Here is a 25221-nt window from a genome sequence, read left to right as displayed (position 1 = left end):
ATGGTGGAATGTGGTTCCCTCCCCCCCACCCCGTTTGCTTTTTAAAAACCTGGGACACTACCTACAAAACTATGTAAGAATATTAAGGTTGCAAAGTCAAGCTCTCAAAAGGTATGAAATGCCAGAATTAAGGCTGTACAACCTTTAATTTGGCCCCTTGTGCATATGCATTTGTCAAAATGATCAAGGCTAGGACCTGTTTAAGGTATAACTCCTCTCCACCTACGCCCATCTATGTAGCTTATCCTCATTAAATACATCTTCCCATTCACTGCAACTGACTTTCATGGGAGTTGTATCAGGCCCTGAGTGGAAACAGCTTGGAATCTTGTCCAAGGCCTTGCTGTGCGTGCAGAACGCATGGACCGAATCAGCAGAGACACTCACAACTTTCCAATGTCCATTTTATTCTTCATTCTATAAAATGTATAAGTGCAGAAATGTATTACAGGTTATTGATAATACTGATTATTAATCACCTTTGCATTGCTATGTGGGTTAACAGCAAAACCCTTTATGTGTCAAAGTGATTGAATTTAGTCTCCTCTTTAATTGGATGGAATTTTTGATACAAACGCTTATATAAATTGTTAGTATTATTGCTACTTTCTAAATTCCTGAGATATAAAAGCTGAGAAAGTGTTTTCTCTCCCACTTAGTTATAAACGTCCTCCAATCAACAGTGTGTGTTCATCAGCCACAAAGCTATTGGGTGTATTGCAAACGTTGTGTCCACTTAAACTGACATCCGCACGCAAGGAAATTTTCTGTAATAGAAAAAAATGAGAGAGAAAAAAAAAATAACATAAGTTAGCAGAGCTCCACTATTTACTCTGCTCTTTCCCCAGAGTAGCTTCTACAGCCAAGTCCAAGCACCCTGAAATGCATATCACTCCAAAAACTACTTGCCTGCTAAGAAAGCGAAATATTAGTAACTCAAATAGCCCTGAGAGACCCATGAGGAAATAATATGGCATTGTCCAAACTTCTCTCACGACTGTTCAGGGTGTGAAAGTTTTCACAGCTCAGGAAGGAGATAATCGGCTGATCTATAGGTGACTGCAGGTGCAGACAGAGGTTGCTAGAGATAGGTCGCAAAAGAGTTTTCATTCTAATCCCCTGTTTTCAGTAACCAAGAATTTTCTGAAACATTCCTCTCTTGTGCTATTTTCCATGTTATTTCCTGAGCTATGATAGCTCTGCAGCACATATAGGATATGAAAGTAGTGAAAGCTAATTCTGGTCCCTCAGTAGATATACCTTAGGGACACAGCACAAAGAAAATCTATTGAGTAAGATGGGACCATGTTTACCTTGCTGCTCTTTCAGGGTAGGATCCCAAGACAATCAAAAGAAAGGTGTATTGTTGTAACTAGGCTGGTGGGGCTGAGTTTACCAGCTCTGATATTTGATGAAGGATGTTAAGTTTATTTCATGAGTCTCAGCTATACAAAGCATTGGACACGAACTGCGCCTTACCTGAAAATCACGGATGTAGGTGAGGAAAAAGCTGAGGAAGGAGAAAGCCAGAGACCATTCTGAGATTGTGCTGATGATGTGAACTATGTAGCCCTGTATTGAAGAGAAAACACATCTATGTAGTGAGACTGCTTTTTCAGTCTCCAGTAGTAGAAGGCTTACATTTCTGCATTTCAAACTCTTTCATAATAGAATGAAATAAGCTGAATTTACCTGGTGTCTGGGAGGAAAAGGGTGAAGTATTCTTTCCCCAGAGGGGTGCAGAGATCATAGAATCATAGAATAACAGAGTTGGAAGGGACCTCTGGAGCCATCTAGTCCACCCCTGCCCAGAGCAGGACCAATCCCAACTAAATCATCCCAGCCAGGGCTTTGTCAAGCCTGACCTTAAAAACTTCTAAGGAAGGGGATTCCACCACCTCCCTAGGTAATGCATTCCAGTGTTTCACCACCCTCCTAGTGAAAAAGTTTTTCCTAATATCCAACCTAAATCTCCCCAACTGCAACTTGAGACCATTACTCCTTGTCCTGTCATCTGCTATCACTGAGAATAGTCTAGATCCATCCTCTTTGGATCCACCTTTCAGGTAGTTAAAAGCAGCTATCAAATCCCCCCTCATTCTTCTCTTCCGTAGACTAAACAATCCCAGTTCCCTCAGCCTCTCCTCATAACTCATGTGTTCCAGATCCCTAATCATTTTTGTTGCCCTTCGCTGGACCCTCTCCAATTTCTGCACATCCTTCTTGTAGTGTGGGGCCCAAAACTGGACACAGTACTCCAGATGAGGCCTCACCAGTGTCGAATAGAGGGGAACGATCACATCCCTCGATCTGCTGGCAATGCCCCTACTTATACAGCCCAAAATGCCATTGGCCTTCTTGGCAATAAGGGCACACTGTTGACTCATATCCAGCTTCTCGTCCACTGTCACCCCTAGGTCCTTCTCTGCAGAACTGCTGCCTAGCCATTCGGTCCCTAGTCTGTAGCGGTGCATTGGATTCTTCCGTCCTAAGTGCAGGACTCTGCACTTGTCCTTGTTGAACCTCATCAGATTTCTTTTGGCCCAAACCTCCAATTTGTCTAGGTCCCTCTGTATCCTATCCCTACCCTCCAGCGTATCTACCACTCCTCCCAGTTTAGTGTCATCTGCAAACTTGCTGAGGGTGCAATCCACACCATCCTCCAGATCATTAATGAAGATATTGAACAAAACCGGCCCCAGAACTGACCCTTGGGGCACTCCGCTAGATACCGGCTGCCAACTAGACATGGAGCCATTGATCACTACCCGTTGAGCCCGACAATCTAGCCAACTTTCTACCCACCTTGTAGTGCATCCATCCAGCCCATACTTCTTTAACTTGCTGACAAGAATACTGTGGGAGACTGTGTCAAAAGCTTTGCTAAAGTCGAGGAATAACACGTCCACTGCTTTCCCTTCATCCACAGAACCAGTTATCTCATCATAGAAGGCAATTAGATTAGTCAGGCATGACTTTCCCTTGGTGAATCCATGCTGATTGTTCCTGATCACTTTCCTCTCATCTAAGTGCTTCAGAATTGATTCCTTGAGGACCTGCTCCATGATTTTTCCGGGCACTGAGGTGAGGCTGACTGGCCTGTAGTTCCCAGGATCCTCCTTCTTCCCTTTTTTAAAGATGGGCACTACATTAGCCTTTTTCCAGTCTTCCGGGACTTCCCCGGATAGCCATGAGTTTTCAAAGATAATGGCCAATGGCTCTGCAATCACATCCGCCAATTCCTTTAGCACTCTCGGATGCAACGCATCCGGCCCCATGGACTTGTGCTCGTCCAGTTTTTCTAAATAGTCCCGAACCACTTCTTCCTTCACAGAGGGCTGGCCACCTCCTCCCCATGCTGTGCTGCCCAGTGCAGTAGTCTGGGAGCTGACCTTGTTCGTGAAGACAGAGGCAAAAAAAGCATTGAGTACATTAGCTTTTTCCACATCCTCTGTCACTAGGTTGCCTCCCTCATTCAGTAAGGGGCCCACACTTTCCTTGGCTTTCTTCTTATTGCCAACATACCTAAAGAAACCCTTCTTGTTACTCTTAACATCCCTCGCTAGCTGCAACTCCAGGTGTGATTTAGCCTTCCTGATTTCATTCCTACATGCCCGAGCAATATTTATTTACTCATCCCTGGTCATTTGTCCAATCTTCCACTTCTTGTAAGCCTCTTTTTTGTGTTTAAGATCAGCAAGGATTTCACTGTTAAGCCAAGCTGGTCGCCTGCCATATTTACTATTCTTTCTACACATCGGGATGGTTTGTCCCTGTAACCTCAATAAGGATTCTTTAAAATACAGCCAGCTCTCCTGGACTCCTTTTCCCCTCATGTTATTCTCCCAGGGGATCTTGCCCATCAGTTCCCTGAGGGAGTCAAAGTCTGCTTTTCTGAAGTCCAGGGTCCGTATTCTGCTGCTCTCCTTTCTTCCTTGTGTCAGGATCCTGAACTCAACCATCTCATGGTCACTGCCTCCCAGGTTCCCATCCACTTTTGCTTCCCCTACTAATTCTTCCCGGTTTGTGAGCAGCAGGTCAAGAAGAGCTCCGCCCCTAGTTGGTTCCTCCAGCACTTGCACCAAGAAATTGTCCCCTACAGTTTCCAAAAACTTCCTGGATTGTCTGTGCACCGCTGTATTGCTCTTCCAGCAGATATCAGGATGATTGAAGTCGCCCATGAGAACCAGGGCGTGCGATCTAGTAGCTTCTGCTAGTTGCCGGAAGAAAGCCTCGTCCACCTCATCCCCCTGGTCCGGTGGTCTATAGCAGATTCCCACCACGACATCACCCTTGTTGCTCACACTTCTAAAGCGTCATGTGCAGATGGATGACAACTCCTAACTCGCTATTTTTTGGAACTCATGTACCTTGTACACATTGCTTCTAATGTATATTGGGGGCTAGATTGTTGCTTTACTACATAATGGCCTCTAAAGGTCAACTAACAAAGTATAGCTACATCACATGTAGCTTTGACTTGCCCACTTTCCTCTCTTCTTCCCTCTTTTGTCCCCTGCTCTCCCCTCTTTCTCCATTCATAGAATCATAGAATATCAGGGTTGGAAGGGATCTCAGGAGGTCATCTAGTCCAACCCCCTGCTCAAAGCAGGATCAATCCCCAAAGTTTGCCCCAGATCCCTAAATGGCCCCCTCAAGGATTGAACTCATAACCTTGGGTTTAGCAGGCCAATGCTCAAACCACTGAGCTATCCCTGCCCCCACCCTGATTTTTCCTATTAATCTCTCATACCCACTTCAGTAACCCACCAAACAGCAAAGAACACACAGGCTTCATCTTCAATGCAAAATGCTACCATGTTAAAATGTGACTGTAAAGAATCTTGTTGGCTGACAATTCTGATCATAACTTTGTGGTGAGCAAAGACAAAGGAGGTCATGTACAGCACAGCAGCTGCTAGTCATTAAACCTGTACTTTTACCAATGGTTACAGACCCTGTACCTAATAACTTCTTTAAGTTCTTTTCACTGTAGTAATCCTCACAACATCCTTCATTCATTAACACTTCTCAAGGTTTCTAGTCTAATTTAGGGCTTGATTCTGCAACCCTTACTTGCACTGAGTAGCAACTGGGCAAGCCATCTCATGTTTGCTCAAACAGTAGAAGTTCATTTGTTCCATCTACTGAAAATGTTTTATGGTAATTCTCAGTTGTTCATGCATTTGTCTATATTTGCAACTGAAGGTCATCGAAAGCATGGGAGAGATGTACACTTTGATTTAAAGGAAAACTGTAGATGCAACAGTGAGAAATTAAGCACAGAAAAGCAAATACAGGAAATTTGGAAACAGTTTGTTAAATGATCAATCTTTACTTTGTCCCCTTACACCTACGAATTAACATGGCTTCTGAATAAAACTTAAGAGTTAGTGAGAAACACACAAGAAAGTAGCAGCAGCTCTTGTGTTCTCCCCTTCGGCCCCTCTCATTCTCCAAGGATAAGCAAACTTCCATCCCCTCACCATTGTGATCCAGGCAATCCAGCAGCCTGGGCATTCCCATCAGTTAGAAAGTCTGCATTAGCCTTCATACATGGAACACTTTCTCCAATGCTAAATGGACACACCGTCCTTTATGGAATTTCCTACCTTTTCCTCCCCGCTCTCAAAATCAGACTTACTTTCTCCTGTGGGTTCCAGTGCAGCTTCTGTACTAGGTCAGTTCCATACAGGCCACTGTACAAAAGGACTGAAGAAACAAACACTAGAGAAACAAGGTAAGGAAGATGCGAGATGCTAAATGGCAAATTTGGAAAGAATGTTCCAGTTAAGGTCTAGACTAAGTTTCACCCTGCGGCCAGGTATCTGCATAAATGGATGGGACCTTGGGCTCTGAAATGCCAAGATAAGATGTGTTTACCATAATGAACAGTAACCTTGAGGTGAAACAGAAAGTTAGTCTTTGTAACAAAAGTGTAGTTTCTTACCCCATAACTAGGGCCCTACCAAATTCATGGTCCATTCTGGCCAATTTCACAGCCATAGGATTTGAAAATTAGTCAATTTCACTTTTTCAGATGTTTACATCTGAAATTCATGGTGGTGTAACTGTGGGGGTCCTGACCCAAAAGGGAGTCATGGGGCAGTTGCAAAGCTGGTGTGGGGAGTCACGGGATTGCCATCCTCACTTCTGTGCTGGGCTCTGAAGGCAGCAGCCATGGAGCTTACGGTAGCTGGATGAAGCTCCCAGAGGTGGCGGTGAGTGTGATCTCCCCTATCTGCTGGGAATGCCTCAGCCAGGGGCTCCTAGTTGTTAGTCCAGGCCAGTGGCAGATTAATGCATGGGCCCATGCCCAGGGGCCCCAGCCAGTTTGCGGGCCCCTTGGAAAAATGGGCACCCTGAGCCCTGGTGGGAGCCGTGGAAACAAAAGCCCAAAATCTGACTCCCTACTGGGTTGGGAAAGGACAGGACTTGCTCTTCCCCTGCACGGCTGCTCTTGGGCAGAGATCAGATGCACCTCCAGGTACCTCCTCTGGCTGCAGGAAGCTCCGGGTCTGCGCTGCCTCTGGAGATGGGTCTGATCTCCCCACCGATAACTGAGATTCTTAGTCAATGAATTCCTTCAGTCCTTAAAAAAATAATTAATGGGGTGGGAACAGTGAATCAGTGGAAGTTGTGGTGGTGGGGAATCACATGGCTGCTGTTTGGATGACAGCACGGCACAAGTGGGAAAGGGTTGATTTATGGATTCTAAGACCAGAAAGGACAATTGTGATCAAGTCTGACTTCATGTATAACACAGACTACAGGACTTCTTGAACTAATTGCTGTTTGAACTAGCACAGATCTTTTAGAAAAACATCAAAACTTGATTTAAAAACTTCCAGTGATGAAGAATCCAGCACAATCCTTAGTAAGTTGTTCCAATGGCTAACTGCCCTTGTTGTTAACTTGTTCCTTACTTCTAGTCTGAATTTGTCCAGCTTCAATTTCCAGCCACTGAATCTTGTTATATTTTTGTCTCTTAGACTGAAGAGCCCTCTTATCAGTTTGTTCTTCCCCATGCAATTATCTAAACTATAATCAAGTCACCCTTTGTTAAGCTAAACAGTTTGAGCTCCTTGAGCCTAGCGCTGAAAACATTGTTTGCAATCCTTTCATCTTTTTCTTTGCTCTCTTCTGAACCCTCTCCAATTAATCAACATCCTTCTTGAACTGTGGACACCAACAGGGGACACACTATTGCAGTAGTGGTTGCAAGACCATTTACAGAGGTAATAAAACCTCCCTACTCAATATTCTCATTTATACATCCAAAGATCTCATGAGCCTTTTTGGCTACAACACTGCACTAAGAACTCATGTTCAGCTGATTGTCCAGGTGTCTTTCAGTCACTGCTTCCCATGCTGTAGGGGCCCTGATGCTGTATGGCCACCTTCTGTGGTCTAGATGTATGACTTTCTATGGAGTTCTGTTAACACAAGCTATCTGCTTGCAATCACTTTACAAAGCAGTCCAGATCGCTCTATATCCGCAACCTGTCCTCTTCATTATTTACCACTCTCCCCAATCTTCATCTGCAAACTTTATCAGTAATTTTGTGTTCTTCCAAGTCATTAACTAAAAATATTAAATAGTGTGGGGCTCCGAACGAAACCCTGGAGGACGCCAGTTGATACACACCTGCTCAATGATGATTCCCCTTTATAATTACATTTTGAGACCTGTCAGCCAGTTTTTAATCTGTTTAATGTGAGCCATGTTGATTTTGGACTCTTGTAGTTTCTTATCAAAATGTAGTGCACTACCCTGTCAAGTCAAGGTACATTACATCAACTTCAGCTCCTTTAAAACTCTTGGGTGCAAGTTAACCACACCAGATAATTTTTAAAATGTCTAGCTTATGTAGCTGCTCTCTAACATCCTCCTTAATCACAATTAGAATGGAGAGTATTTCATCACCATATGATATATTTATATCACCTGACTTTTCCCCAAATACAGAACAGAAATATTTATTGAACACTTTTACCTTTTCAGTTTCTTTTTGACAGGTCAACCATGTCCAGCTAGTAATGGACCAATACCATTGTTAGGAACAAAAGGAATCCTATATTTAAGGATAATAAGGTGATTAACGCTGCTGGCCATAGATTACTCCTTTTGCTTCCCTTACCAATTTTCTACAATTCATAGTATTAATATAATTCAGAAGCTATCAACTTGCCCTTTCTTCCATTTTGTGGATGGATGAGAGTTATTTTAAATAGCTACTTTCACTTCCCATCTATACTAGATTGGCTAGTGGTTTTTGTTTTTTTTAAACCAGTGTGGCCTTTTCTTTAGTGTGGCTCTTTGGATATCTAGTAAAATGTTCTTAAATAGTTCCCAATCATCCATTATTTTTTGGTTTAAATCCTTTGTCAACTGGTTTGGCTCATACTTATTTTCAGCTTTGTGAAACTGGCCCTTTTAAAAACACCAAATGTATATAGAGTCCAAACCAGTATTATATATTTGCACATAACAAGTGATCAAGTCATGAGTACTTGTACCTAAGCTACTGCTAATTTTTAGTTCTGTGATCAGTTCCTATTTTTTGTCCTGTGATCTTGTGCATTCTGTACTAGTTTACATTTTGAAATGGATTTAAGATGTATCTTAACCTAGAGCACACTTCCATACTCTAAATGAAAGATGACAAAAGCATGGTTAATGCAGGGTTTGCTAGTTTTTATTTAACTACTGACGCTCTCCCACTAAAAACACTGGTCTCTTTAATGCACTTCCCCTTTTCAGGTCTTGGTGCTTTGATACCACATTTCTTTGCCATCTTCAGCTCTCTTGGAATGAAGAATCTACTTTGCAATCTCAGTAAATGGTGAACCATCCCTTCTGCCCGTCTTGAGCTAGTGTGACAGATTGGCAGGATTAACTCAGTGATTCTTTTCTTTGTGATGTTAGACAAAACCCATGAGACAATATGAAGAGAGAGCACAATGTAGATTGTGTGTCTATAGACTAGTATGTATTCTATGGTTATATGGTATTTAGCACTGACAACTATTTAGAGACCCTACACATTTCTTTGCACATTTTTCACAAACTTACTCTATTTTATGATCTAGCTTGTACTACTAGTGTTACTTGTATTTCACAACAAAGGATACTGCTTGCTATGCTTGATCCACACCAGAGTAACACGATCACCCGGATCCAAAAAATTTTTGGCTGCATCATGTAGGAAAGAATAGTCTGAACCAGTATGTAAATGGCTCCTATTCCAAACGTTAGACAGGCTCCAACTACGTGCATATAAAACAGAGTATATTTCTAGGTGGAAAGACAGATAGAAATAAAATATAATATGTACATAAAATATACAGAACACAATTTAGCTTATTGCAGTGCTGATAGCTCCACTCTATCAAAGCTCAGACAATTTATTTCTGTAAAAGCTTTGCCTGCAGCTGCCACCACCTCTAACTGTGATCTTCTCACATCTCTCAAGTTAAGCAGTGCTGGGACAGAGTCAGTACTTCGATGGGAGACCTTCAAAGGAAATCCACATGTGGGTTAGCAGTAATTCAGCAGCTGCCAACTCTCTGTCAGTACATGTTGTCATGGAGCAATTGGCTGCCGGAGGGCCAGTCTTTCAGATGAAACATAAAACTAAGGTCTTGGACACTTGCGGTTCTTAAAGTTCCTGTGACACTTTACTCAAGAGCAGAGATTTTAATAAACTGGCCAGAACAGCAGGGCTTTTAGTTTGTTGCAATAACTTTTAGTTAGTTAGTGCAATAACTAGAGCTATGTTAACAGTGCATGGACTTGAGCATAACAGCATGAACTTCTTTTGTTTTTTAAAACAACCCTTGTTTTTAGTTACCTGGGGGTGGGGGGGCACATGGAAGAATAAAAGCTTTTACTGAGCTTTCATTGGCCACATACTTCTTATAATAGTGTTGTTGTTAAGCTTAACCCTCCTAAACAGCCCATTATTAGACTAGGCAACACTCAGTGTTCTCAATTAAACTAGTTCATCTGTCATCACTTCCCATCATTCGGACACAAAAAACTCAGGGTCAAGTCACAGATTCTCATTTAATAATGAAAAGATGACAAACTGACTCCTAGGATGGTTGTATGAAATACAGCCTTAATGAGACTGGTCTGTAAATAACTGAACAGTACTAGCAAAAAGGAAGTGGAGGAATTATTCAGGAGGTTTGAAGCAAGTAAAATGAGAATAGGCCCATCAGACAATGGAATAATATCATGATGAGAATAGTACCAGTAACCTGCACATACAGAGAGTCTTCCATCTGAGGATCAAACTATTTTTTTTATGAAAAAACTGACCCTTACATGTCCTTTGTGGGTAAGTATTCACATTTCCATTTTACAGATGAGAAAGCCAAGGCACAGAGTTCAAAGCTGACCTTTTCAAAAAGGCCACTGATTTTTGGGTTCCCAACTTGAGAGGCTTGGGGCCTGACTTTGAGCCGCACAGCACTTGCAGCTCCACTTCAAGCCACTAGGCACTGCAGGTGCTCAGCACTTTTGTAAATGATGCACAAAGTGTGTCAAGCTGGACACACAACTGTCAAGTCGCCTGTAGTCAGTAACCACTCTTGAAAATCTGGCTGTATGCTACTTGTCCAAGGAGGCCTGTAGTTTAATGACAAGAAATCATCTAGGTCCTATCACAAGATGTATTCAGAGAAAACGGGGATGCAACACTGAAGCTGTATAAAGGAAGCCCTGCAATTACGCAGATGAGGGCAGGGATCAGGGATTAGACGGCCTATTAACCCCTTCTATCCTAACATCTAAGTTTATGAACACAACAGGATCACACAATACAGGCTAAAACCTAGTGGTTCTGGTTCTACTCTGAAAAGTGACTCTGTAAAAATGGAATCATGGGGTTCTCTGTTTGTGTCTCAATTACTTTAGATAAAATTGGCTCAGTGTATTAGTCCTTCCTGACTGCCAGTTCTGCACACTCAAACCAGCTGGAGTCACTTGTGCATCACCACCAGTAATAAAGCTTCTTCAGGTCAAAGCAGGTTCTCAGTGACACCTGTGCTACACCACTGAATGCAACAGCATTGCACAGGTTTAACTGACTGGAATTTAGTAAACAAATAAATTTCACCTTACTCCCTCTTAGGTATGTTCACTCTTCAATTCTAACAGGGGTTAAGAACAATAAAAGCTTGGCATTAAAACCAGCAGTGGCTCCTTTGAATAAGAAAGGGTCACTTCTACTTATTTTAGAAGTAGAACGGAATCACACCTTAAGTAGAATACATACTTCAAAATGTAACAGTAACAAACTGTAAAAGATGGAATCGACTCGACTATTATCAAAGAAACACAGGGTTTCCCATAGAAAATCAGACTGAGGAGGCACTCAGACAAGTGTTTTGTCTTTGGGCAGTGACCAGTTCCTGGTGCTGAGAAGGAAGGTAGGGAAAAAAATGCACCTGACTGACTGTGCATGATCGATTCCTCCTCGCTCTGCAGATCATCTTATGCCCTAAACCCTGAGACTGGGTTCCCCTTATTTCAGCCACATAACTGCAGATGAGATTAATGGTAATGAAATCATCCAGGCCCTTACGAAATCTGGCCACGTATTTAATCAAACGCCAATAAATTCCCAAGGCTGACTCTGCACCTGTACTGTAGAAATCAGAATTTAAATTGTGTGCTGCTATACTGCCATCCCGTGGTCAAATATGTTTTTCTGTATTGACAGTGTAGAGATCAACAGAGAAATTTTCTTCGGGCTCGTCTGCACAGGAAAATTGACCTGCGTAGCTATAGCACAATAAGTATTCAATTATTCTGCTCTCGCTATGCCTGTCAATTTTTCCTTGCAGACGAACCTTTGGCCTCTCACATGTACCCATCTGGCCAGAGTTCTACGAGGCAGCATCCACTGACACCCTCAACAGTTTCTGCATCGACCACTATCTGGGGTTCTCTGCTTGGTGTCCCCCTCTGGAACCCTTTTGCTCACCCTTCGATCTTACTCCTCTTTCTGCCCCTCTTGATTTATCTTCTGTAGTTAGTGGAATCTAATTTCTTTTTTTGGCTCCTTCCTTTTTCTGTGGGATCCTCCTTGCCAGCACTGGTAGTCAAATACGCTAATAAGCATAGCTGCCAAGTTCTGGTTTGTACCATGTGCCATTTTATGTGTAGTATTAATTAACTAACTTGCACATAACCCTAAATTTAGGCTTAGTCAAACACATCATCCCTTGATCATTGGTGGGGTTAGGACATGGAGTTGAATAAAACCTGGCATCTCTAGCCATGGTAGGTGAGTGGGCACAGGGAAGAAGGAGTAGCTAGATGGGTGCTTGCTGGGACGTCAAGAAGTGCTGGGCCTGTGGAAGGATAGGAAGTGCTAAAGCCCCTGGGGGCGGCTGGGGACAGTGGGTGCTGGGACTCCCAGTGGGTGCTGGGGCTCCCAGTGGGCAGGGGCTATGTGCTATAGATCATGTGGTACAACTGGATTTGGGGGAAGAGAGGAGGCTGGAGTCTGAGGCGAGTATCAGCTCCTCATCTTTTGTTTCTGCTCCCACCACATGCTCTCGCCACCTCCTGGCTTCTCATTCCTGGCCCTAATCCAGCAGGGGAAGGAGGCACCTGGATCCTTGCTCAGCAGGTACCGCAGCAGCCAAAAAGCTGCATAACTGCAGACAAATGCCAGCATCCTTTTGGCAGATCCACTGGATGCAAGAGACTCCAACTGAGACGCGGACATGCATGACATGGCTGCCAAATGCATGACTGTTGCCATCAGACGGTGACACCCAGAAGCTCTGCATATGGCGTTTCTTGCTTGTGGTGTGAATATTTAAAAGGTTATCGGTTTGAGAGAGGGAAAACTCTGAAAAGGAAGATAATGTTGTAGAGAAAAATAGACAGTTGAGAGACAGGAGAAGGACAGAGGTTACTAGGGCTTGTAATTCATCCAAAAATGTCTTGTTTTGAAAGAAAACATACATAAAGGACCTGTTTTTCAGAGGTGGTGAGCACCCAGAGCTATAACTTAAGTCAGTGGGGGCTCAGCACCTCTGAAATCTGGTCCAAAATACTGAATTGTCCTTCCACTATAACATCCAGGAAACTGCAGACAGAACACAAACCTGGAAGTTGGCAATAATGCAAAGTCCAAAGCAGCTTATCATTCCGAGCGTAAAGCCAGCCTTATTTAATCTGGCGATCTTGAGTTCTCCTGGACTCAGAGCATACACTTGTTTATAGCGAACATACACAGTGGCAATACCTGTGAACAAACAACCCAAATGCAGTGAGGCTTAAGTAAACAAGGAGACTATTCTTGTCTACTGTAAGGTGATATGAGAGACAGAGGTCATTGTTATTTAAAAGGCAAAAACTACATTAAGGTGTGGTCTACACTAATGAAGGAAGTCAATCTAAATTACGCTAGTTAAGTTACGTAAATCATTTAACTTAAGTCGACGTAGCTTAGATCGACTTACAGTGGTGTCTACGCTGCACTATGTTGATGGGAGATGCTCTCCTGTTGATATAGCTTTCACCTCTCGAGGAGGTGGAGTACTGAAATCAACAGGAGAGCGCTCTGCCATCGACTTATCATGTCTTCACCAGACCCAGTAAATCGAAGCTGCTGCATCGATCACAGCAATGCTGATTTAGCGACTAGTGAAGACAAGCCCTAAGAGAGCAAAGTGAGGAACTCAAGCCAGGAAATGAAGTGAAGTGACAGAAATGCAAATACCTTCTGATAAAGGCATGTAGTGTTTGTGATCCCAGATTAGATTAAACTGATTTTTAAAGACATATGAGAGTCCACTTCCCCGATGATGTCACTACTGGGCACAGTTAAGGTTACAGACATGTCATAAATGTGCATTTTCATACCTTAACATGTCTTGATTTCTTTTAAGCTTAACCTTAGCTATGACAGGTTTCAGAGTAGCAGCCGTGTTAGCCTGTATCCATAAAAAGAAAAGGAGTACTTGTGGCACCTTAGAGTTTCCTGCACTAATAAATGCTTGGTTTGGGGATAATTACAACAGTCCTGTAATGCATTTCACCCTAAATAACTGATCTGTACTCTCAGCCTCACTCTCTTAATGTAGCTTTTGTCTGGGAATTATGGGTAATTTAGTAATAATGAAACTATAAGTAAGGCATTACTTATAAATAAGTAACTTAGCGCTCCTGTTTAATAATTTGTATTCCAGAAGTGTTTACAATGTGCTAGAGGTCATTTTAACTACTTACCTAAGAAAGTGGAAATATTTAACATAATCCCAAATAAGCATCTTTCAGGAGGTATTGTCCCTGTGTCACTGTAAGAAAAACAGTATAAGAAATACGGTTCTCCGTCATGTACTGTAAATTCCCACCACAGAAATGCATCTTTATAAGAGGAGGAAAGGAAAGGAGAAACAGGGTCATGAACCATTCAAAGCAGTTTCACCTATTTTGTTGTACACTATTTAAGCAATTTCCTGTGCTAATTTCTAGGGCTGCAGAAGCCAACATGACTGCCTTTTTGTTATGGGCACAATGGTTTTAGAACCGGAACAATATGTACAAACCAACATAGCTATCCTCTTTGTTTATGTTAATTCTACATAAAAAGTTAAAAGACAGTTAAGGCTGTAAAATGAAGCACTCTGAAGTCTGGAAAGGCCAAAGTTAAGGTTCCAACTGGACATATAGATTACAATACAGATTTTAATTACATAATCACTCATTTTTCAAAGGACACTTGCATCATTTAGTGTGCAGCTGGACCGTATACAGTAAATGCGGGAGCTGTTCATTATTTTTTATCTTTAAGTGTTCAACATGTGGTCCCATAATGCTATTCACTGCACACAACCAAACATCTGCCTGATTCACTATAAACAAGGCAGACTTGCAGAGTTAAATTTTTACCCTTATAAATGAGGGTCAAGATATTCAAAAATGACTAATAGGTTGGGAGCCTCCATTTTTGGGTGTCCAACTTGAAATACTTTAATGGGGCCTCACTTTCTAAAGTGGATGCTCAGCACTTTCTGAAAAAAGGGCTCCTTTAAAGTGTCTCAAATTCGGCTCTCAAAATCTCAGGAAAATCTTGCCTGATATTTCTGTATCTCCACTGCACCACGGTGGAACTCTGAGTAAATCTATCAGGAGATCAAAAAGGCAGCAGCATTAATCATAACAAAGGGAAAGATTGGGCATTAAGCCCGCAGGCAGGCTGGTGTCTCAAACCCTAAGGGTGAAGCTGCCATACCCACATAAGTAAGAAGAAATGTTAGAAAGGAGAGTTTTAAAGAGATTAAACAATGAGTGAAAAGTTCTCACTGCTAATTTAACCTGTAAAGCCCCAGTGCAAAGGCCAGCATAAGGCCTAGGAACTGTTTAAATCCCTTTAAACCCTATTCTGAGGACCCAAGAAGGAATTAAGTGGCACACAGCCCTGGGGCTGGCTTTCTGCATGGGGTGAATCTCATTTTATATGACGAACAACGTTATAAAACAGCAGCTAAAAATTGTGTTTTGTTTTTTTTAAAAAAAGCCTGAATCAGAAGGTAACACTGAAATCCTGGCCTAAGTGAGAGTAAACCACATGACACAGAAGGGCACTAAACTAAGGAATATGAGAGATTAGATCTAAATATACATTCTGGAACTCACAGAAAGCTAATTGTCCCTAGGTTTTGTGCTGGAAAGATAGAATTTTTTGTAATTTGCACAAAGCATGATACCTTTTCTGATATGGGCAGTTACAGCTCATCTCTAGCAGCTCAATAGCCAATGGACCGATTTGTGAAGGCTGCCAGTCCTTCCACCAAATGGAGGAGAAATTAGAGAGGGAAGATGATGGTAGGTCCAGCCATCTGAAGGAGGACAGCAGCAGAGGCACATGCAGGCCCTTAGTACTTCCAGAGAGATGTTAAATTCTGTGACTGTGCTTGGTTAGCAGAACTAAGAATTACCCACGGTTGTCTATGACCCTGCACCAGCAACTGATTTAAGTTAAAAAACATGTTAGAACCAAAGAGGAAAAAGCCTACGTTTCAAATGAAAAAGCCATATTGTCAAGGAACATGGGTTCCCAATCTCAAGATTGCAAGGGAGGGGAGAAGGTTGTAACCACCCGGCCCTTCCCGTACGGCTGGAAAGGAGGGTGTGTCTGGGTGAGTCCAAACACAGAAGAGGCTGAGAACTGGCGTCATAGAACAAGAACGCTGGATTCAGATATTTATTCTATGACTCTGTGCCTCCAATTACCCAACATCTCTAGCGATCACTAAAACACCCAGTGATATCGTGATGACATTAACATAGGCTATGAAAACTTTAAAATGTAAATGTTTGTGTTTGTTCAAAAAATTAAACTAAATTAAATTACCAAGACAAGTATTGATGTTTTTGTTTTAAATATCTTCTTAGTTTAATATTAGAACTGCTAATCCCAAAACTATACATTTTAAACTACAATTTTTAAAAGGTTAGGGGAAACATTTGCATAAAAAAGAAAGGCCAGTTCTGGCATGAATACTGTGGTATAGTTAACAGTGCAACAGTTAAGAGTTTTACTGACCTGATGTAGGGCACCAAAGGGTCAATGTGACGTAGAAGGATTGCGGTAATGTATGAAAATATGAAAGAAGCGGCTGACCAAACAACCAAAGCCGAAGGCAAGAAACAGAGGCCTTGCTGAAACCACCACATTGCAGCACTGTTTCACAAATCCAAACGCTGTGAAGAATCAAACAGGCAAAAAATCTTTGGTTTTGTCTCAGTGGTTTTCTCTTCTTGAAGCCAAAGTGGCAACCGTGTTAACATGCAGTCTCCGTGCGCATCCTGTTATAAACAGCCACAGTAAGAGAAGACAAATTGGATTTAGTATCAGTGCCACTGAAAGCACAGCACGAGGCTTACAGGAAGTCACTGCCCTTACAACCCAGAAGTAACTTTAAAGTGAAAAGCAGAAACTTCTTTTGGAAACTTTCATTCTGCAACTCACAGAAGAAAACTACAGAAGAAACTCACTGATGTCATTTTGTCTGCTTCCACATGTGTCTGCTTCCACAGCTGTGTCAGGAGAGCCACTGTGTTGTGATTCTTTCTCTTCCACTCTTTTTGTGCATAAAACCTCTTCAAGGTTAAGCTCCAGGGATCAGGGAGGATAGTGAGTGCAGTGAGTACAGAATATGCCTCAGTGACAGTTTTACCAACAAAGGAAACGAAAGGTTCTACAACTGCCATTAACAACAAACTGGGCATATTTACAAAGTGACCTGACGATACAGAAATATTAGTAACTCTTGCACTTATTGAGCACCTTCTATCTGAAGCTGTCCAGACACTTTACAACCTCACACTTAAGTCAGTAAATATGTGCATAGATTTCTTTTGGCAAGAGCTGGCTGCTGCCATCCAGGACCCTCAGAGACAACCACCACCTAATCCAGCTGCAGAGGAAGTTCCACTTACACACCGAGTTAGTTAAGTACCTCACGCTGCGTTTATACACCTATCCGGTTTTGAACATCGGAGCCTCAGAGCGAGGTTACCCTTCATACAGAGCAAGATGTACAGGCACAATGTGTAGCTGTGTCACCCCCACAAGAGCACAGGGAAGGAACCGTAACTCCTTCCTTGCCGCTGGGGGGGAAGTAGTTTGCTACTGGCTCCAACCTGGAAACTAAGAATAGAGCCCAGTTCTACAAAATCACGGTCTTGTGCTTTAACCACAAGGCCAGTCTTACATTTGAGAAACAAAGGTCACAGAAACTGGTTAAGCTTAGTAGATGTAAGGGTCCAAAGAGATGAAAGATTGGAGACTGCGAACAGAGCAAGGGACAGGGCAAAGAAGATGAGGAGAAGTGAGCAATGTAGAGAGAGTGGTGATCAGAAAGAGGTCAAAGACAGAACCCTCAGAAAAGAGCAGGGCCAGATGATGAATAAGGCAGTGCAGAGTTAGTCCACAGCTGGACAGGAAATACAACATTGAAACTAACCAGAATGAGGGTGGTCAGTTGCAGGGATAGGAATAGAGAGAGCCAGTCATCAAAGTACAGGAACAGAGACTGAGGGAGCCAGAGTGATGGAGGATCCCATGGAGGGGGAGAGAGAGACTAGACAGAAAGAAGATGAGGTATGGGAAGAGAGAATCTGAAAGTGATGAGGAGGCTCCTCCTCTCCAGCCAGTGGATGGGGAAGTGAGAGAAGAAACTAGATTCCAAGAACAGAGCAGAAGGCGAGTCAGAGAGGGAGAGATGGGTCTCAGAGTGAGGAATTGGGAGATAAAGTGGGAGGTCTCATCCCTGTGTTACCTCTGAGCCTGCTTGAGTGTAATGAGTCATCAGTTACCTACAGCGTTCAGCCAACCCACAGGCGAGATCCCACCAGGTGATCTCAAGGAAGGTACATAGGCTCCTGGGAAGCAGCCTCTCTAGTCTGCTCAATGTCACTACTTGTCTGGGAACACTGCCCTTACTGCGGCTCCTGCTCTAGTGTGTACCTGTGGCTGTTTCCCAGCTAGCCCACTCCAATTCCAGCCTGCATCTGCTCCTGCCTCAGCTGTGAACTCTGACAGATAATAGACTGACAGGAAGTGGAGTAGTAGGAGGAAGGAGAACAGGGGGTGGCAGGCACAGAGTCCAAAGGGCAAGCATAAAGGCAGGAGACAGAGCAGGAATAGAAGAAGGATATGAAGAGAAGAAAAAATACGGTCCAGAGCTGACAACCTCCTCCATGTTCCAGAGGGCTGGAGAATTTATTCTATCCAGATTACCCTTCTGATATGAATTGATCCAACCCCTATGAGACAGGCCAGACATACATCTTCATCTTACCCACTCTTTGCATACTGCCCTGAAATCCCAGAGTATCCCATGTCCCTCAGTGATGTCTTTATTCTGTCCTTTCCCCATGGACGGGTGTAGGATTTGTGTGGAGGCCATGCTTGACAGCACATGGCTGCCAGGTATCCCTCCCTCAACTACTTCCCTGAGGTTGGTCACTAATTTAAGTACTCTTGCTCCTTTGCCCCCTCAGTCTGGGTCTTACATGCTACACCAGCACCAATCCTCTGTCCACCACTTGCTGATAAATTTGGGGACCTCTTCAAGTATGGGGTGTAGATTCTAAGCATAACCAGCTGCCATTAATCAGGCTCTGGAACTCTCTTGACATGAGACAGAAACCTACTTTGTACTTGCTAAAACCTGACGAGCGGGTGTGGGTTACATTATACAACAAAAAGGCAGATGTATTTTGCTATGATGCATGACAGTCTCCAGCATGGAAGTGGAAGGTGGATGGGGATACAGAGGCAGAATTAAGGTAGGGTGGGAATCTGAAGTGCCCATGTACTAACTTTCTGGCATTTAATATTTCATTTTCAAGCTATTAATAAAATAACACTAGCACTTTCGTGAACTTCCATTATAGGATTGCTGTCAAAGTCTTAAAAGAGCAACACTCCAACGCAGAAACTACAGAACCCGAACCACCAAAAAAGAAAATCAACCTTCTGTTGGTGGCATCTGCCTCAGATGATGAAAATGAACGTGCGTCGGTCTGCACTGCTTTGGATCATTATTGAGCAGAACCTGTCATCAGCATGGAAACATGTCCTCTGGACAGTTAGGTTAGGCTAAAAAACCCAAAAACAGGTAAAAACAATTCTACATTTGTAAGTTCAACTTTCACGATTAAGAGATTGCACCACAGTACTTGTAAGAGGTGAACTGAAAAATACTATTTCTTTTATCTCTTTTACAGTGCGAATATTTGTACTAAAAAATAATAATATAAAGTGAGCTTTACTTTGTATTCTGATTTGTAACTGAAATCAATATATTTGAAAATGTAGAAAACATCCAAAAATATTTAAATAAATGGTATTCTATTATTAACAGTGCGATTAAAACTGTGATTAATTGTGATTATTTTTTAATCTCCCGATTAATTATTTTAATCCTTTGACAGACCTAATTGGAAGTGTTATCAGAACACATAAAGAAAAGTGTCAATATAACAGGACAGTAAGATGTCAAATAAGGGTTTTAGGCTTATAGATTTTAAGGCCAGAAGTGACCATTAATCATCCAGTCTGACCTCCTGCATCACACAAGCTATACAATTTCACCACTAATTCAATGCTGCCAACTGTTCTGATTTTATTGAGGATTTTCTTAAAGCCCCTCCCCCAAAAGCCATGTCACTACACTAGAATCTCAGCTTTCATTTTTTAAAATTAAAGTAATTTTCTGCCTTTGTGAAAAAAAACTTGAAAACAAGAGCTTTAAAGACTCAAATACCATAAACAAAAAGAACTCAAGATTCACTATTTTTAAAAGTCTTTGGCTTAAAAGTCACAACTCAACATGTTTAAGTGTTGTACCTGCTTGGTTAGAAATATAGTCATAACTTTCTAACCAGTGGCAAATAAGCATAAACTCTACACACAGGTTCTTATGAGAAATTGAAGAATGTCATAAGTAAAATTTGAGCTCTATTAAGATAGTTTGAGCATACCAAAAATACTAATGTACAAATCCACATAAAAGATAAGTCAGAAATAAGACTATACAACTCTGTCTGAGAAACAGCTTGTGAGATACAACACTGAACTCCTGTTCAGAAATGTAACTGTCTCCAAAGGAAAAGAATCCTGTTAAATGTAAGGTACTTTAATTTAGTTTCCAACTTTAGCGAGCAGAGAATTTGTCATAAAAAAGTTAAAAAGAAAAGGAGGACTTGTGGCACCTGAGAGACTAACAAATTTATTAGAGCATAAGCTTTCGCGAGCTACAGCTCACTTCATCACTTCATGTCGTTTGCTACTGGCTCCAACCAGGAAGCTAAGACTAGAGCCCAGTTCTACAAAATCACGGTCTTGTGCTTTAACCACAAGGCCAGTCTTACATTTGAGAAACAAAGGTCACAGAAACTGGTTAAGCCTAGTAGATGTAAGGGTCCAAAGAGATGAAGTGATGAAGTGGCAGCTTCATCGGATGAAGTGAGCTGTAGCTCACAAAAGCTTATGCTCTAATAAATTTGTTAGTCTCTAAGGTGCCACAAGTCCTCCTTTTCTTTTTACGGATACAGACTAACACGGCTGCTACTCTGAAACCATAAAAAAGTTAGTTATTGTATACTGGACGATTACAGCAACTAAATCAGTAGACGTATACAAGAAGTGACAAACATACAAAATTCTGTAGATCTAGCTAAAGGCATAGAAAAGATGATATGATGTCTTGTAGTATTTGAGAAACATGATGATGTAATCAACTATATCACAATGCAATACTCACAGCCTCAACTTTGGAATTTCCTGACTTTGCATGCTTAACTGTGCAACATCAGTTTGACTAATGTATTTATTTAATCTATGCATAAGGTCACTGTAATATTAAGATGTAGCACAAGGTCAGACTGTCTGAAGAATGGCAAGGATGTACATGAAAGCATACAGGTGACAGTCCATATAATTGTGCTTTTGTGAACATCCAAAGCCAGGATTCTGTGTACAAAATTAATTCACAGTAGCAACTTCCTGTGCTTAGAAAAGCCTTGCATATTTTGTCCACCAAGCACCCCTTCTCAACTCTTTCAAATTTCTCTTTAAAACTCACTTCTAAAAATTCTTCTACTCTCCCATGGCCCCTCACCTAGACAGCTGCCCTGTGTCCTGCCTCTTTTTTTAAAATTGTCTAATTAAGGACCGTATTGTGCAATTGGAGCTACGTGGGCAGATGCTTGTGAATAGGTAGGCCCTGCACAGTGTAAACAGAGAAGGAAGTGTGTCTTCACTTTATCTGTAAAGTGCGGTGTACATTTATGGTATTGTATAAATGATTATTAACAATTTACTCTATGAAGATGTCCTATTACCTTCTATGTAAAGAATTATGTAAACAAATACTTTAACACCCTTGCTACGTCATAATCATAGAATCATAGACTATCAGGGTTGGAAGGTACCTCAGGAGGTCAGCTAGTCCAACCCCCTGCTCAAAGCAGGACCAAGCCCCAACTAAATCATCCCAGCCAGGGCTTTGTCAAGCCTGACCTTAAAAACTTCTAAGGAAGGAGATTCCACCACCTCCCTAGGTAACACATTCCAGTGCTTCACCACTCTCCTAGTGAAAAAGTTTTTCCTAATATCCAACCTAAACCTCCCCAACTGCAACTTGAGACCATTACTCCTTGTTCTGTCAACTGCTACCACTGAGAACAGTCGAGATCCATCCTCTTTGGAACCCTCTTTCAGGTAGTTGAAAGCAGCTATCAAATCCCCCCTCATTCTTCTCTTCCGCAGACTAAACAATCCCAATTCCCTCAGCCTCTCCTCATAACTCATGTGTTCCAGTCCCCTAATCACTTTTGTTGCCCTCCGCTGGACATTTTCCAATTTTTCCACATCCTTCTTGTAGTGTGGGGGCCAAAACTGGACACAGTACTCCAGATGAGGCCTCACCAATGTCGAATAGAGGGGAATAATCACGTCCCTTGATCTGCTGGCAATGCCCCTACTTATACAGCCCAAAATGCCATTGGCCTTCTTGGCAACAAGGGCACACTGTTGACTCATATCCAGCTTCTCGTCCACTGTAACCCCTAGGTCCTTTTTGCAGAACTGCTTCCTAGCCATTCGGTCCCTAGTCTGTAGCGGTGCATGGGATTCTTCAGTCCTAAGTGCAGGACTCTGCACTTGTCCTTGCTGAACCTCATCAGATTTCTTTTGGCCCAATTCTCTAATTTGTCTAGGGCCCTCTGTATCCTATCCCTATCCTCCAGCGTATCTACCTCTCCGCCCAGTTTAGTGTCATCTGCAAACTTGCTGAGGGTGCAATCCACGCCATCCTCCAGATCATTTATGAAGATATTGAACAAAACCGGCCCCAGGACCGACCCTTGGGGCACTCCACTTGATCCCGGCTGCCAACTAGACATGGAGCCATTGATCACTACTCGTTGAGCCCGACAATCTAGCCAACTTTCTATCCGCCTTATAGTCCATTCATCCAGCCCATACTTCTTTAACTTGCTGGCAAGAATACTGTGGGAGACCGTGTCAAAAGCTTTGCTAAAGTCAAGGAACAACATGTCCACTGCTTTCCCCTCATCCACAGAGCCAGTTATCTCGTCATATAAGGCAATTAGATTAGTCAGGCATGACTTGCCCTTGGTGAATCCATGTTGACTGTTCCTGATCACTTTCCTCTCCTCAAAGTGCTTCAAAATTGATTCCTTGAGGACCTGATCCATGATTTTTCCAGGGACTGAGGTGAGGCTGACTGGCCTGTAGTTCCCAGGGTCCTCCTTCTTCCCTTTTTTAAAGATGGGCACTATATTGCCAACTGGTCTAGATAGTCACAAATGTAGGCGTCTTTATTCCTGATGTATTTAACTATTTAAAAATACTTATCTCAGTCTCTGGCTCTTTATTTCCATTTTCTTAAGGAGTTTTTTTTAGCCTTCTGTTGGATAGAATATATTAAAGCACTTAATTTCTCTCTCCCTCTTGCATTATTTATCAAGTGTAATTATAGGTAATTATCAGGACTAGGCAAGGGCTAGTAAAGATGCTTTTAAATGAAATCTGAAAAAAGACAGAACTGGAGAGGAGAGAACTCCCACAATTGCAGGGGTAAAACAGTGGGGTGAAGGGGGCAGAGATGAGGTGGGGGGAATCAATAGGCTGGAGAAAGTCAATGAAGAGCTTAAAAACCTGAAAACTCCTTTGAAGACAGGTGTGATGTGGTTTTGTTTCTTTGAATGTGTGTGGTGTGCAGGAACATTCTGCACATGATTAAGTAGAGAGATCTAGGACTTTATGAGGCTATGGAAAAGGGATTTTGTAATAATAAAGATGAGAGGCTGTCAAGGCATGGATGAGGTGGAGTTAAAATAGTTGCTTAGATGGTCTGTATTGCAGAGTAAGCAGAAATCCCAACAGCAGCTGTGAAAGAAGGAAAATTCTGAGGTAAGGATGACATCCAGGAACACAGGAGTTAAATGAAAGATACACCATGACCCTCTCAGGAAGGGATAGGAGATGAACGAAAATGAGCTGTATCTGAGATAAGTATTTCCATCCCTGAGACATTGTGTTGAAGCAAGCAGGCGCACATTACTTTGTTAAGACAAGCACAAAGAACGGAGAGGGTGGAGTCATTAAATGTGTCAAAAGGGTTCATTTGAGTATTGTATCGTCAGGGTAAAAGTTAAAGGTAAACCTAAGGTGACTAAAAAGGAGGAGGCGGGGTGGAAAGCCCAGAGAAACACGGAGTAAGCCTGGAGATACACACCACAAAGTCTGACCTGAGCCAGGCTGAAGAGAAGATTTTAAAAGGGGCTGGACAGTGGTGAAGCTTTAGAAAGACGACCCCAAAGGAAAAAGCACCAGTAAAGTAAGCAGGAAGGGTGAGGGGAGCTGGAAGGGGTGGGATAACACCAGGACGGAGAGAATCAGCGGGGAAGGGTAACAGGAGGCAGGAAGAGAGTCAGCGGGACAGGGCAGGAAGGGGCGCGGGGGGCTGGATCAGGACAATGGGAGGTGTAAAGGGAAGAGTTAGTGGGGCAGGTCAGTGGCGGGAGGGGGTGGGGGGGCTGGAGGCGGGCAGGGGAGGTGTGAGAGCAGTGGAGTGGAGGGAGGTGGGGGCGAGAAGTGGGGGGAAGGGATACGGGGGATCAGGGCAGTGTCAGGGGGTGGGAGATGGGGGCGGGGCAGTGTCGGGGGGGTGGAGGATGGGGGCGGGGCAGTGCGGAGAGGGGGGATCAGGGCAGTGTCGGGGGGTGGGGGAGGGCAGTGCGGAGAGGGGGGATCAGGGCAGTGTCGGGGGGTGGGGGATGGGGCGGGGCAGTGTCGGGGGGTGGGAGATGGAGGCGGGGCAGTGCGGAGAGGGGGGATCAGGGCAGTGTCGGGGGGGTGGGGGATGGGGGCGGGGCAGTGTAGGGATGAGGGGAGCAGGGCGGACTCGGACCCGGCTCGGTGCCTGTCAGACCCCGAGGGGAGCGCGCGCTCTCCCCCCCCCCCGCCCCGCGCGTGCCTCACCTCGGGCTCTCCTGCCTCACCCCCATGGCCTCTCCGCACCCGGCAGCGCGCGCACGGCAGGGACACGGGTGAGTGAGCCCGGGCCGCGCGCGCCACACGCCCAGCCTCGCGCGCTCCCGAGCCGGGCACCCACACCCACCTCTCAGCGCGCGCTCCCGAGTCACCCCTC

At 43.3% G+C, this 25221-nt stretch overlaps 2 protein-coding genes across 3 annotated transcripts in view; one reads left to right on the top strand and one right to left on the bottom strand.

The window, feature by feature from the left end:
- Positions 1–390: 390 nt before the first annotated feature.
- DRAM2 (DNA damage regulated autophagy modulator 2) lies at positions 391–25185 on the bottom strand. 2 transcript variants are annotated; one of them, XM_074935832.1, is made up of 8 exons: positions 25053–25185; positions 16578–16840; positions 14258–14325; positions 13132–13271; positions 9136–9298; positions 5645–5727; positions 1480–1572; positions 391–767 (listed from the first exon to the last, which is right to left on the bottom strand). In XM_074935832.1, exons 2-8 carry the CDS (start codon positions 16706–16708, stop codon positions 660–662), a joined length of 786 nt encoding a protein of 261 aa, XP_074791933.1. In that variant the 5' UTR covers positions 16709–16840; positions 25053–25185; the 3' UTR covers positions 391–659. The 2 variants fall into 2 exon arrangements, with proteins under 2 accessions (XP_074791933.1, XP_074791934.1); XM_074935833.1 differs by lacking the exons at positions 16578–16840; positions 25053–25185 and adding an exon at positions 15739–15809.
- Positions 24264–25221, top strand: part of CEPT1 (choline/ethanolamine phosphotransferase 1) — a 45491-nt gene continuing 44533 nt past the window's right edge. The window contains exon 1 of the mRNA XM_074935829.1: positions 24264–24408. The gene's annotated coding sequence lies outside the window, so the exon portion shown is untranslated. The remainder of the gene's footprint in view (positions 24409–25221) is intronic.

This window comes from Natator depressus, chromosome 21, assembly GCF_965152275.1.
Source record: "Natator depressus isolate rNatDep1 chromosome 21, rNatDep2.hap1, whole genome shotgun sequence".
Taxonomy (NCBI): Eukaryota; Metazoa; Chordata; order Testudines; family Cheloniidae; genus Natator; species Natator depressus.
Note: the sequence above shows the minus strand (reverse complement) of the source record. Positions and strands in the feature narration are given on the sequence as shown.

Excerpts from the sequence above, each read along its gene's own strand:
- DRAM2 (XM_074935832.1), bottom strand. The coding sequence starts at position 16,708 with ATGTGGTGGTTTCAGCAAGGCCTCTGTTTCTTGCCTTCGGCTTTGGTT. Across the intron at positions 14,326-16,577 it reads CCTTTGGTGCCCTACATCAG|TGACACAGGGACAATACCTC; the intron begins GTCAGTAAAACT and ends TTTTTCTTACAG. Across the intron at positions 5,728-9,135 it reads TGGATCAAGCATAGCAAGCA|TGTTTGTTTCTTCAGTCCTT; the intron begins GTATCCTTTGTT and ends TTGTTTCTCTAG.